This window comes from Bos javanicus, chromosome 25, assembly GCF_032452875.1.
Source record: "Bos javanicus breed banteng chromosome 25, ARS-OSU_banteng_1.0, whole genome shotgun sequence".
NCBI lineage: Eukaryota > Metazoa > Chordata > Mammalia > Artiodactyla > Bovidae > Bos > Bos javanicus.
This window is the reverse complement of record NC_083892.1, coordinates 10,421,789-10,436,487: the sequence shown is the minus strand read 5'-3', so window position 1 is coordinate 10,436,487 and position 14,699 is coordinate 10,421,789. Positions and strand designations below refer to the sequence as shown.

The 14,699-nt window shown below is 41.8% G+C and overlaps 1 protein-coding gene across 3 annotated transcripts in view; it reads left to right on the top strand.

Annotated features, from left to right (window-relative positions):
• Positions 1-14,699, top strand: part of TXNDC11 (thioredoxin domain containing 11) — a 60,394-nt gene that overhangs the window by 2,932 nt on the left and 42,763 nt on the right. The window contains exons 2-4 of one of the 3 annotated variants that reach the window (XM_061402533.1): positions 4,932-5,148; positions 8,379-8,476; positions 12,205-12,334. In XM_061402533.1, coding sequence (XP_061258517.1) covers positions 4,932-5,148; positions 8,379-8,476; positions 12,205-12,334 — 445 coding nt within the window. Of the gene's footprint in view, positions 1-4,931; positions 5,149-8,378; positions 8,477-12,204; positions 12,335-14,699 lie in introns of those variants that run through there. The other 2 variants (XM_061402535.1, XM_061402534.1) reach the window with 2 other exon arrangements.

The following is a 14,699-nucleotide window of genomic DNA, read 5'->3' as shown; positions in this document are numbered from 1 at the left end:
GTTTGTCCATTTATAGCAATAAAGCGTAGTATTTTCTCTGAGAGAACAAGACTTAGTAGATATGAAAGTCCTTTGAGATTTCAGGAAGTGTAAATCCAGTTAATGGAGCAGGCTGAGTGAGATCCCACCTGCTTCAGGCAAGGAGAATGAGCCAGTGAACAGCCTGTTTGCCTGTCCAGCTTCTTTCTGTGCCACAAATTTGATGGTCTTTTAATAGACTCAAATTGATTTTTTATAATCTCCTTTGATTGAATGGTGTCATGATACTGCTTTATTGTTCTACAACTGACTCTGACATTTCTGCCGCTCTTTTCCTATTTTGCTTTTAAGATCTTGTGTGTTAATAAGGACAGAGGCTTAAAGGAGAGTAGAATTTTTTTTAAGTTATTTTTTATTAATAGCTCCAGACCTGAAATAAGACAACCCCCTTTAGTGTCTTATTGCTTATTTTTTAAAAGAGAAAAAAGGTTGATTTGGGATTGAAACACTATTAATAATTAGTTGTACATTTCTGAGCACTTAATCTCTGTCCTAGCTGCCTTTCTATGCATTGAATGTCCATGACTTCATCCTTTCCTTTTACCCTGCTTTGTGGGTGTGTTTTTGTGGGGGAAAAGTTATAAGTATGTCTTTGGGTGTCTGTCTCTGTTATCTCTGTTGTTCAGTCGCTCCGTCATCTCTGACTTTTTGGGACCTCAGGGACTGCAGCACTCCAGCCTTCCCTGTCCCCCATTATCTCTCTATGTGTATATATTCATTTTGCTTTATTTTGTTTTGTAAGCTCAAAGCTGCCACAGACCCTCTTTGGAAGGAGGTGTAGAGCATGATTCTCGTATAGAAATTGGGAGTTGCGACAGGACTTCCTTGTTTGCAATCAGCTCTTTGGCTTCAAAGCTGCAGGAAATCTTTAATCTCCATTTAGTTTCTCAAAAACAGTAGCTAATTTAGGAGTTAAATGGCGACTCATGAATGCTTCTGTTGGGGCAGACACATACGGGTTTCTCTGCCCTGGTTAACGTTTGCTTTCTGACGGGCCACGGGCTTGTCTGGCTTGTTTACTTGAGGAGCTGGCTCATCAATAGTACTAGGCTGATGATTGTCCTTTGTTTGATTTGTCACAGACCTGCATTTTCCTTCCGTTTGCATATTTAACTCTTACCACCAAATTTGAAGAGTAGAAAAATAATACCTCCAAGACTTTTGGACTTGCTGAGAATGTGTCAGCTTGCCTCAGGGCCTTGCCTCTGGGTGACTGCCTCCCTGTCACTCACATCTCAGCTTAAAAGACACCACCCTGACCACCACCCCATGGAGGAGCTTCCAGGTGCCCTGCCACATTTCCGCGTTGACTTCTCCAGTGAGCATGTTCATTTTGTATGGTTTTATGTCTGTTTACAGGTTTGCTTGTTTGCATGTCTTCTTCCCTGAGAAAGGAAGCCCCTTGAGAACAGGTCCCTGCTCCTATAGCCTTAGTTCCTATACAGCAGTGCCTGAAGTCCAGTAACATTTGCTCATTGAACTTTTTTTTTTTGAATTATTGTGTAAGTGACCGAGTTTTTGGGGTTATGAAGGTGTTTTACTTAGACAAAGCTCCCTGATTGCAGAGTTAAAATATTAGTGTGAGTGTGTAAATTGGAGATTTGCTCTGACTTTTAACAGCATTACTTTATGATGTTAATAATTTTTGGTTAAAATGGGGAAGCAATATATTTAAAACTGTCTTAATTCAGGAAGCTGACACCTTCTAGATGTAGAGAAGGGTATGTCCTCTTTTCCTCAAACTAAATGATCCAAGGCTCTTAAGAGTAGCTTTGGTCTTGGGTGTTTGTATGATTTCTTTCTTTCTTTTTTTAATTTATGTATTTGTAACTGAAGGATGATTGGTGCACAGTATTGTGTTGCTTTCTGCCGTACATTAGCATGAATCAGCCACAGGTACACATACGTCCCCTCCCTCTGGCGCCTCCTGCCCCGCCCCACGCCTCTGGGCTGTCACAGAGCACTGGGTTGAGCTCTCTGCGTCACACAGCGTTCGCACACTGGCTGTCTATTCTACATACGGTGACACAGGTTTCAGTGTTACTCTCTCAATTCATCCCACCCTCTCCTGCCCCCACTGTGTCAACAAGTGTGTTCTCTATGTCTGTGTCTCCATTGCTGTCTTGCAAACAGGCTCATCAGTATCATCTTTCTAGATTCCATATACATGTATTAATATATAGTATTTGTTTTTCTCTTTCTGGCTTAACTTCACTCTGTATTATAGGCTCTAGGTTCATCCACCTCATTGGAACTGACTCAAAATGCATTCCTTTTTATGGCTTTGAATAATATTCCATTGTATTACACTACAACTTCTTTACCCATTCATCTGTCAGTGGACATCTAGGTTGCTTCTGTGTCCCATTCCTGGGCATATACCCTTGAGAGACCATAGCTGAAAAAGACACATGTATCCCAGTGTTCATTGCAGCACTATTTACAATATCTAGGACATGCAAGGGCTTCTCATAGCTCAGTTGGTAAAGAATCTGCCTGCAGTGCAGGAGACCTGGGTTTGATTTCTGGGTGGGGAAGATCCCCTGGAGAAGGAAATGGCAACCCACTCCAGAATTCTTGCCTGGAGAATCTCATGGACAGAGGAGCCTGGCAGGCTACAGTCTGTGGAGTCGCAAGAGTCAGATTCGACTTAGCGACTAAACCACCACCAGGAAATGGAAGCAACCCAGATGTCTGATTTCTTTTTTGGTTCTAAGTATCTGTCTGTCTGCTGCATATCTCAGAGCTGGTGGCATGTTCCTACCTGTTTCTCCATCCTGCTACTTTGCTATATACTGAGAGACCAGAGTTCAAAGTTCATTTGAACACATTTAAAGTTAGAACAGAGTTCTAGAATCATTCCTTGCAAAGCAAATGGACCTTCTGACATTTTTGATTCAGATTAATAATATATGTCTGTATGGATTTAATTTGCTGTCACATATATTCAAATGAGGTGAGTAGGGTAGGTTTGTTCATTTCACACATTACTGACCTTTGCAGTACTGGGAGCTGCAAATCCAGTGAGGATTTATCAGTGAAAAAAAGAGCCAGGGTTGTTACCCTTATGGAGTTAATAAACAGGTAAATAAGTAAGTCACAGATTATGGTGAGGGCTGTTGAAAGCAACTAATAGGAACCTGAAAGAAGAAAAAAAAATTGGGAGAATCGTCGGAGCAGTCCTCACCAAGGAGGTGACCCATCAGCCAAAGTTTCTCATCAATGCCATTGTACTATAATTTACGTTTGGTAAAATTCACATATTTTACATATGTAGGTCCATGGCTTTTGGCCAGTGTAGCCACCGCTACCCTTTTAATTCCTTGTCCCCAGAAACTTTCCTCAGCACTCTCTGCAGTCAGTCTTCCTTGCTCTACTTCCAAGTCCAGACCACTGCTGATGTGATGGATTTCATTATAGACTAGTTTTGCCTGTTACGGAATTTCATGTCAATGCATTCGTATTATATGTATTCTTTAGTGTCTGACTTCTTTCAGTGTATTTTGAAATTCATCCAGTTATAGCATATATTGGTTTGTTGTCTTTTAAATTACTGAGGAACATTTAATTGTAAGAACACACAAATTAGTTTATCCTTTCACCTAATGATTTATTACAGCTTTTGTGCTTACTATGTATGTAGTTTATCTTTTCCCATCCCTGTGGTTTCATGCTATGTCTTTATGTTTAAAATGCTTTTAGACAGCATATGGTTGGGTTTTGCTTCATTATCCAGCCTGGCAATCTCTTCCTCTTAATTGGGTGGTTTAGTCCTTTTATATTTAATGTAATTGTTGATATGGTTGGGTTTGTGTTTACCATCTGGCTGTTTGTTTTCCATTTATACTTTCTGGTTTTTCTTCCTCTCTCGGTCTTTTTTCTGCTCACCTTCCTGCCCCATCCCTCCCCCCTAACCTGGTACCACATGGTCTGCGGGAATCTCAGTTTCCCAACCAGGGACCAAACCCAGGCCCTCAGCAGTTTGAAAGCATGGATTGTCAACCACCGAACATCTAGGAAATTCCCTCTTTTGGGTTAATTGAATTTTTGTAGGGTTCCACTTTTATTTCCTCTCTTGGTTTCTTAGCTAAGCTTCTCTAATGGTTTTATACTCTTTTAATCCAGATGTGTGGACAGCTCAAGAGTGTTCACTGGGGCCCTTTAACCTGGTGGGATGCAGCTTCGGCACAGACCTTGTTGTCTTGGCTCTGGCCACTTGTTTAGTTTTATTTTCTTTCTTCCCCTGACCTTCTGTGAATCTTAAGTACATACTTAGGAAACCTGTTTTCCAGTTAAATGGGCAGTTGCTTTGCTATTCATCTTTATTAACCTTTGGATCATGATGCATAATGGAGACATCTACATTATTATTACTTTTACCTGAGTGTCCCAAGTACAGGCCAGCCACAGCTAATGAACTTAATGTGAGTGGGCTGTGAGCATTTCCCATGCCTCCTAGTGGTGCCATGCATGCTCCCCCCTCTTGATTTTGCGCAAGCTCACTGGTGGCTCTGAAACCCTGGACATCAGTGGCTTGTGGAGGGCAAGGCTGCAGAGAGATAAGGATGGAGTCTTTTGGGTCGGGGAGGCAAGAGTCCGAATTATTCAGACACTCTTCTCCTGTGCTCTCCCCTGCCCTTCCACCCCACACCCGGGGCAGACAGTGTTAGAGAATGTTTTTAACATGTCATTGAGTCTTGTCTTGCATTCTCTCAGTCAAATCTTGCCTTCGCTTAGCACAAAGTACTGCTTTTATCCTCCAGGCCAGTGTTTGGGGAAGTCCCTTTTCTTATTTAAGAGAAGACTTTTCTTTTAAGCTTTGTTCTCTTTCTACACAGAGCTGTTGTTAGAAGAAGATAAACTAAACAATCTTGTGTTTGCTCTTTTTTTAGTCGAGCAAAAGATGTGATAATTCCAGCAAAGCCACCTGTCAGCTTTTTCTCCTCGAGGTCTCCGGTTCTTGACCTCTTCCAGGGGCAGCTGGACTACGCAGAGCACATTCGCCGGGATTCGGAGGTGGTGCTGCTATTCTTCTATGCTCCGTGGTGTGGCCAGTCCATCGCCGCCAGGGCTGAAATTGAACAAGCAGCGAGTCGGCTTTCAGACCAGGTAAGGTGGGCATTCAGCCTGACCGTCAGATGACTGGCAGGCCAGGCGCAGGGCAGGTTCTCCCACAGAGACAGCTTTCCCAGACGGCTGGTTTTGCCAGGGTGAAGGCCAACAGCCTTATTTCGAGCCTAAATCGTAAAGCCCCTGTGAGCAGAGGCTTTCTGATTGTGCTTGTCATAGTTGGTTAGAGGCAGGAGTGGGAGGAGATGCTACGTTTTCTCGTGATGAGGCCAGTGCTCATCTCAGGGTGCCAGGTTGTCTGGTTTCAGTGGGGAGACTGAAAATCCTCATTGAATGTACTGTTAACATTTGCTGGTTAGTTGTTTTACGTAAGAGAAATTTATGTGTCATGATTACAGTGTTACTAGGCAGACCTTTCAAATACCTAGACCATAGCTACATTCAACAAAAATTTAATGAACGCCACCTTCACGCTTGGTAAGAGGGATGTATAGACAATTGATAAATAGGCCTTCTGTCTGGCAGTGGTTTTCAATCCAGTGGATCCCAGTTGACCTTTATAAAACAAGTATTTTTTGATATCCCTTTTTCTGTCCTCAGAAGGTATTCATAGATGATAAAACTCCCCTATACATATAGTTTCAGTGTAGCCAATCTAATGCACTAATTATAACATAAAGATAAGGGGAAAAAGAAAAGTGGTATATAATTAAACATGTGTTTTAGTATGTAAGTGCTGTGGTAAGTTAGGTCCCTGTACCTTTATGTAGAACCGCTATGAGTTATAAATGCAGGAACAGTTACAAATGCAGCCTCATAAAGTAGGATATGTTGGCCACACAGGGGCCACGAGGGCATTGCTCTCAGTGACTTGATTTTTCTAAATGGTGAACAGCTCTTGGTAAAGTTCTGAGCCGACGAAAGTCCTTTCTGCCCTCAATTAAACAGATGTTGCCTTCTTGAGAAATTCAGTGAACAGAGAAGTCATGCTTTGGATTGACATATATAAAATGGAGTCAAAATCTGAGTTTAATAATAATAAACAGGTTTCCCTCCACATCAGTGTTTGGCAGGACGTTTAAAACTGCTCTGGGGGATATGGAGGATCGTTCCATGTGCAGAGCAGCTTGGAGCACTGCAGACTTCAGGGCCACGGCCCCTGCCCACCACATGCCCTCTAGCACCCACCGACCGATGCAGTCAGCCAAAAAGCATCCCACAGGTTTCTAAGAGGCTGCTGTCCAGACCCACTGATCTGGGGTGACTTGTGGCACAGTCCAGTTTCAGAAGTTCATTTAGAACTCTCAGTTGGATTTTCTTAGAAACAATGTTATAAATGTTGGCTAGACTTCCTGCCCAGCCTAGCAAAACCTTTTTAATTAAGTTATACCCCTGAGCTTGATACTAAGTACTGTATAAATACATTGATTTTTGTATTGATAGCATTGATTCTCAGGGGGTTGTGATTTTGTGTTCCAGCTTTGGACCCATGGAATCAATCTATTCCTTGTCTCCCCCCACCCCCCACCCCCCATTCCCCCCTTTGGACCCATGGAATCAATCTATTCCTTGTCTCCCCCCAACCCCCACCCCCCCCCCCCCCCCCCCCCCCCCGCCCCCACCACGCCACAACTCCCCTTAAGAATGGCTGATAGTAATCAAGCTGGGGACACTTGTGGGAAGAAAATAACCCTAAGGGAGCTCTGGGAGGCAAGCTTAAAGAAGTCACCCCTTTGTAAGTCATTCCTCATTTAGAGCACTTGTGGGAAAATGTGAGAGTCTGTTGTATTTTAGGGTAAGTGTCAACTACTTGTTATATTACTGCCAGCCTAAGGAATATGTCCTTCAGAGTGACTGTAGGGATTGCGTGCTGGTGTGCAGGCCCCTGCTCCTTAGAACAGCCCTGCAAGCTGATGCTGGTTGCCCTGAAGCACGACCTTGGGTTTAGAGGGCAGAATAGTTTGTTAAAGGCTGCAGGACAAGTGGTGGAGGTTACAGTGCCATCCATAGCTGATGTGCTCTGCCTTCTTTCAGAAAAAATTTCAGCTCCTTCTAAATTGAGAGCTTATTGTTCTGTGTTCTCAGAAGGGAAAAGGAGTGGATTTATTTTTGAAAACAGGCAAAAATTTCTGGAGCCACATTACTTAATACAATTAGCAAATGTGGTAGATTGTGCCCTTTTTTGAGGTGTCAGCCTTGGTAAAGGTACTGTTAGAAAGTATAGGTAGAGTATAAAAGGAGTTCTGGAGAGTTTACATTAAGTTTTGAGTAGTACTGCTCTCTGGTCAGTATAAGGCATCTGAAAGTGACTTTTCATTTGTAGCCTTCATATTTTTCAGTACTTTATTACAAAGATTTTTAAACATATAATAGCAAAGGTGAGCTGTGTCTACCACTTAACGTCTAATAACATTAGGCTTGTTTTATCATGTATCTATTCATCTTGTCATCCACATAATCAGTGGTTCTCAACTAGAGGCAGTTTTGTCCTCAGGGGACTTTTGGGACGGACTGGAGAGGTTTTGGGTTGTCACTGCTGGAGAGGGGAGGCCAGGGATCCCACCACATCCGACATCCACTGTGTGCCCTCCTCACCCCTGCCCCCCAGCAAAAACAAACAGCAGCAAAAAACCTGTATCAGTTCATGCTCAAAGTGTCGGTAGTAGCAAAGGTGAGAAACTGCACCTAACTATTAATCCATCCCATTTTGGGTACAGTTCAAAGTAAATTTCGGGCACTGGGATACGTCTCCTTAAATACTTCAGCATCTGCCTATAAATACATATTTAATCCATATTTTTGCTCTCTGATAGTATATTTTAGAGCATAGTTCTAGTCATCTATTATCTTTATTGGTTTTTAATATCATTATTAAAAACGGTCCTTTGAAATTTTTGGTATGTCAGCTGTAGGTAAGATTGTTTTTGTTCTCAGATTCTCAGTTTGACTATCAAAAGACATATCCTACTGGTAAGTTTTAGTCTAATCATGCTTAGAAAAAGTTATTTGGTGTCATTCACTCCAGGATTTGGAGCAGCTCATTTTCCTCTTGGACCAGACTGTAAAGTGTTCAGAGTCCCAGCTGGGCACTAGAGTCTTTCTTTGTCCTTGTCAGGGTAAATGATGCCCTTCTTTGAATACCCAAAACGATTTTTTTAATGCTTTCTGTTTCAGAGAGGGATTGTTTCATTTCTATTATTTTGTTTTTTAAATCTTGGTGATTTTTCAGTTGTTATTTATAGTCATTTGAAACCTTCTTTGACTTGCAGGTGTTGTTTGTCGCAATTAACTGTTGGTGGAATCAGGGGAAATGCAGAAAACAGAAACACTTTTTTTATTTTCCTGTAATATATCTGTATCATCGGAGGTAAGAACTTTCAAGTAGTGTTTCTAATCCAATTCAGTTTATCAGTTTCAAAGTGAATTTTTGTTTTATCCTGTTTAAAAGTATCCACTATAGAAAATTGAGAAAATAACAAGCAAAAATAAGTAAATAGAAGGATCTGTGATTTATCAACCATCCATAATCACTATGTGTTTTGATTTATATTCTCCTGTGACTGTACATATCCACACCCCCCTTTTTTAACTTAAAAAATGGGATCATGTATTGATAGTAGTAATATCTCCTCAACTGCTTTTTTTGTGTGTGAACATTTTTCCGTGTCATGACATATTCAGTAGCATTGTTTTCAATTGTACTGGTTACTCCGCTGTGTGGCTGTATGTTTCAAATATTATAGAAGTATTTTATGGAATAAAAATGTACTAAAGTCCTTATCCCGTTATCTAGCAGCATAACATAGTCAGGAGGATATCTAACATCTTTTCAAATTGGGAAGAAAAAACTACAAGTCAGCAATCCTATAATGTATCATTCTGAAATCCAGAGAGCTTTGAAGACCTGAGAGAGAGAGTTCCATGAACATCGTCCCCAAATGCATTCATTTGGCCTAAAGTACCAGGAGGCCACCCATAGTCTTTGTACCACATCAGGTGCCTCTGTACTCACTTTGCTGCAGAAATACTGGTGTTTGACTTTGGAGAACTGCCCGGGCCTTGCTCCGGGTTGTTTAGTTGCTCAGTTGTGTCCGACTCTTTGTGACTATGGACTAACCCTCCAGCCTCCTCTGTCTCTGGGATTATCCCAGCAAGAGTACTGGAGTGGGTTGCCATTTCCTCCTCCAGGGATTGAACCTGTGTCTCCTGTGGCTCTTGCGTTGGCGGGTGAATTCTTTACCACTGAGACCCCTGGGAAATCCCGCTGTGGATGTTAGGTCTAAAATCTGACTTGAAGGATTTTAGAGACAGAAGATGAAATTCTGGGCTCTGTTCAGTGTAATTGGCTTGAAGTTTGTTACTGAAGGGTTAAGAAGAGTTGACCAGTAAGAACTTTACTTTTTAGGCTTTATTGCTATGCTATGCTATGTCACTTCAGTCATGTCCGACTCTGTGCGACCCCATAGACGGCAGCCCACCAGGCTCCCCCGTCCCTGGGATTCTCCAGGTGTGAACACTGGAGTGGGTTGCCATTTCCTTCTCCAATGCATGAAAGTGAAAAGTGAAAGTGAAGTCACTCAGTCGTGTCCGACTCTTAGTGACCCCATGGACTGCAGCCTACCAGGCTCCTCCGTCCATGGGATTTTCCAGGCAGGAGTATTGGAGTGGGGTGCCATTGCCTTCTTCGTTAGGCTTTATTACCTCCCTCTAAAATTCTTGGGCCTTAATCAGTGCAGATTTATTATAGATATCACCAGACTGTCATTTGTGGATTATCTGTCCCCTTCCAGCACATTCCTGTGTCTCTAACATAAAACTTGTGTGGCTCAGAGTGTTGTTTCTCAGGAGCTATTAAATAGTATTTGGGCAAAAACACACATTCCTTCCCCATCTCCACCCTCAAATTTCCCTCTGGGTATAAACACAGTTTCTCTGAGTAACTTTCTGATGGTCACTTCTATTTTTTTAAGGTAAGTATGTGGTGTTATATTAATATTTGAAAGTTCTAAACCTCGGTAATGTGTAATGGGCGATGAGCTTGCCCTGAAGAGATCCCTGTGTGTCTTTTTTTGGAAATAGGGTGCAGATGGTTAGCAGGGAGTGTAGGCCTTGCAACAGTGTGTACCCAAGCCCGCTGCCCAGAGGTAGACTTAGCTCGATGTGACATTAAAATCACAAGAGTTCCCTTGAATTGAGTACAAATGTCGTTTCAGGTTATGTGGGTGTGCAGCACTGTCGTACACTACTGGTTTTCTTAGTTTTATAGAAAGATTGAAAGGACATGAAAGGAACGTCGGAAATACTTAGTCCAGCCCTCTTAGTTTACAGATGGGGAATCTGAGGCTGCTATACCTTAAAGTGCCTGCCCCTCCTCTTGGCCTGTTAAACCTTTACTTGTTTGAGTTGGTTCAGAACCATTAATACTCATTTCAACATCTACCATTCCCGTTGTACCAAAAAATAAAGTGCTACGGCAGAGACACCCAAAAGGTAGCCTTTTTGTATTCTGTGCTGTTTGTGTAACAGCTTAACTAGTAGTAGCTACCTATAGAAATTAACAGGCTTTCCTGTTTTGTGAGAGCAGACTCCGTTTTTTTGTCTTGTTTTACTGCCAGTCACAAAGGCAGTTTAGGAAAGGCTCTGAGGCAGGAAGTAGTTTTCCCAAAACACTCTGTGCAGAATTCAGCTCCCCTCAGTCAGCTTGTCCGAAAGCAGTGGCCATGGTGTGCTGGCAAAATGTGCTCTACGACCTGCATCTGGGGATCTTCTCATTACACCTGATCCCTGGGACCCTTGTAACACGGGACCTGGGAACCTCAGCAGAGCCTGATTTGCGTGAGTGGATGAGGTTTCCAGGTCCCTTGCCCACTTTCTGCTAAGCAAAATAAGTTATCAGATGATTTTTTTGATTTCTTCCTTTAAATTAAAAATTGGTGGTGGATGATAGGGTTGGTGGTGGTAGTAATTTAAAAACAAAATTAGTTAGCAAATGAATTGTAGTAAGTCTTGAATCCATAGAGTCGATGACCCAGTGTCTCCACTGTGTGTAGAATGCTATTTTTACCTCTTTCTGCTGATGTTCCTCTGTCTGCTGTCATATTCTGCAGTGCACACTGAAGATTGTTTATGTCATCACATTATATGTATGTGTATTAATTTCTGTTATCATATATTAATATTGTGATCCCCATTTACGTAGTTCTTTTCTATGCTCTGTTGTTGCTGTTAACAGGACACTTGGTGTCAGTTTCTATTCAGAGAGAAGAATGGGTATAGATCTGCTGAATTTCGCCGTACTCCCCCATCCTTGCCACATACCATCCAATTATATTTGAGCAATGTCTGTTGTGCAAGAGTGAAGAAAGCCCTGTGAGCATTCTGATTAGCTTAGGAGGGTAACTCGGTGTTGGCAGTATTGCTTATCGGTACTAAATCAAATTCCTGTGTGTCCGCAAGCACAACTGCCTGAGAAAACAGGGAAGATCATTTGTACAGTTCCCTGACTTCATATCTTCATATGATTTTTTGTTGTAATAAAGTTTTAAGTAGGTTTAAGGTTTATTTAGTGACCCTTTGTGTAAGTGCCTCTGAGAATATTTAATGACTACTTTGTAGTAGGCCAAGGACCAACTGCTCAACTTGTTCCTAATTTCACGGTGACTTGAAAAGGAAAGTGTACCCATTCCCCCGCCTTCCTCCCCTCCCCCACCCCGCAGCAGAATTGTGTAAAGATCCTGGAATCCTTTGGCATTTGGTCAGTTTTCAGAGTTGCCTGTTTATTGTTTTTTATAGCAATGTTACTGTGAGAATTAATTTTTTTTCAGAGACTAGAATGAACTTTGCTCTGAAATTCAGTTTGCAGAATTAATTTCATATTAAAAAGTAATGGCCAGTTGTACCTCCCCTCACATAAAATGCTTGCTCTTAATTAGGCCTCCAGTTACCCTCTTGAGACAAGGAAGGCTACTGACATATGAACCAGTTGGGATCCTAAAACAAGACATTTTCGTTTTGTGGTGTTGATGATTTCAGTTACATATTACAGGTTTAATGCATGATGTATTTTATTTTTTATTTTTATTTTTTTGGTACTAGTTTTGGACCAATCGAATACAAAGGCCCCATGAGTGCTGTTTACATTGAGAAGTTTGTCCGCCGAGTGATGAAACCACTTCTCTACATCCCATCTCAATCAGAATTACTAGATTTTCTCTCAAACTACGAGGTACCTGTCTTTCCTGTCTTCTCCCATTTCCTCAGGCTTCACTGGGTTGCATTGGATTGTTTTTATTAGAAGAGTCTTTATACTTCCTGATTTGCAGCAATTAAAAGAACACATTATAGGTAAGCCCCAACTAAATGCTTTTGGAGATACTTAATTATAGGGATGGTTTGGCCAAGTGAGTTTTTAGAGAACAGAAAACTTGTGAGTACTATTTTTTATTCGGGAATTTTAAACAAACTTTCAGTTTGTCTCACGATTAACTTAGAGTATGTAAGGATTAATTTACAATTTATATGCACTTGTGGATTTCTGAATATAAGATGGAGTATGTAAGGATTCATTTACAATTTACATGCACTTGTGGATTCTAAATAGAAGATGACACAGCACTTCTGGGCGTCCCAGGTGGTGAAGGTGGTAAAGGACCCGCCTGCCAGAGCAGGAGACATGAGACGTGGCTTCGATCCCTGTGTCAGGAAGATTCCCTGGTTTGGGAAGATCCCCTGGAAAAGGGCACAGCAGCCCACTCCAGTACTCTTGCCTGGAGAATCCCATGGACAGAGGAGCCTGGGGGATATAGTCCATGAGGTCGCAAAAAGAGCCGGACACGACTGAAGGGACTGAAGCGCATAGGACATAGATTTCTAAAAATTGTATATGATGCTGACAGCACTCTACTGTGAGATACCTGGTTTTCTTGTAAGTTGTAGTTTTTTTAAAAAAAAGCTAGGAATATGTTCTTTCTGTTTTATTAAATGTGTAAAACTGTCAAGGTTTATTAACAGAAAGTTTCCTAACATGGCATCTCAACTGTTTTCCTATTGCCAGTAAACCCCTGATGGATTATTTTGTTGGGGTCCTCAATGCGTGTTCAGGACAGGTTGTTATTGAGAGACCAATATAAATCTTAAAATAATCTCAAAAATTATAAAAATAGTTCCACAGAAAAATTCACTGGATCAAATGTAAAATCATACTTATGATGTTAGTCGCTGAGTTGTGTCTGACTCTTTTGGGACCCCATGGACCACCAGGCTCTATCCATGGAATTTTCCAGGCAAGAATACTGAAATGGGTAGCCATTCCATTGCCTTTTCCAGGAGATATTCTCAGCCCTGAGCCTCCTGCATTGCAGGCAGATTCTTTACCATCTGAGCCTCTTGGTCACAGGTAAAAATGATACTTAGCTACAACAAAATCAAGACTATAAGTACCTAGTAGAGACAAAAAGCATATGAATCCACCTCTCATACTTAAGAATTTAGTAACTGTCATTTGGTTAAAAGTTACCTTTTGCACTGTGTATATTTTATATAGGTGGGATATGAATTTCTTTCCCCAGAACATCATTTACAGCTTTTTCCAGTTGTGTCAGAAACACTTTGTGTTAACTGTTAGCAGATTCTCTAGGCAGCAGTGTTCCTCTCCAGGTATTCTGCTTCTAGTTCCCAGATGTGCTTTAGGGTGAATGCTTCCTCCTACGTGGATAAAGGGTAGGTTTTCCTGGGAGGCTGCTGAGCAGGACCTACAGTGGGAGGCAGGGCACCTGGGCCCATCCCTCTGGCAGCACCGACTGGGTCTGTGACTGGGGGCAGCTCACTCATCTGCCAGGCGTCAAGGTCCGGGAACAGGGTTTTCCTGAGACTCCTTTTGGTGCAGTGATTGTGCAATGAGGGTTTTCATGTAGATTTTCAGTAGATGACAGTCAGTCACTGGGGTGGTCCAGCAAGACGGTGAAGAATCAGGACTCAGACAAACTTGAATCCAAACTCACCTCTGTCTTCTAAGCTATGTGGCCTCCAGCTAGTACTTAACCTCTTTATGCCTCCATTTTCTCATTGGTAAAACGGATTAAGTGAGATTTTAAAAAGAAAATGCCAGGTAGGATGTAGTCATAATAAATGAAAATCCGTCAGTGAAAATTACATTGTGGAAAAATCCTGGATAGTTAGCACTACTGAGAGAACTCAAAATGCATAACATCTGCTGGAATTCCCTACTTATATAAAAACCTTTTGTTTGTTTTGTAACTGAGATGATAAAAAATGACCTGCAGAGGCCAAGAGGTCTTCCTTCAGGTGAACTCTGTTGAGACTTCTGGGGAACATTGGGCCTGGATTGCTGCCCTCTGTTTTTCCCTTTACATTTTCACTGAGTGTCCTCTAGAAAGTAAAGAAATGGGAGAAGAGCTGCCCCAAAAGAGTGTGGAAAAAAAACAGAGATGATTTGGCTTTACAGAGCACAGAGACGTGGCTTTATGATTATATCCAGCTCTATGAGAGATTTGTGTACAGAGAGTTTTGAGCCAGTTCTTAAGCAGAGGTCACGTGATGAGATGGACTCAGCTTGGAGTGACTTCACTTTC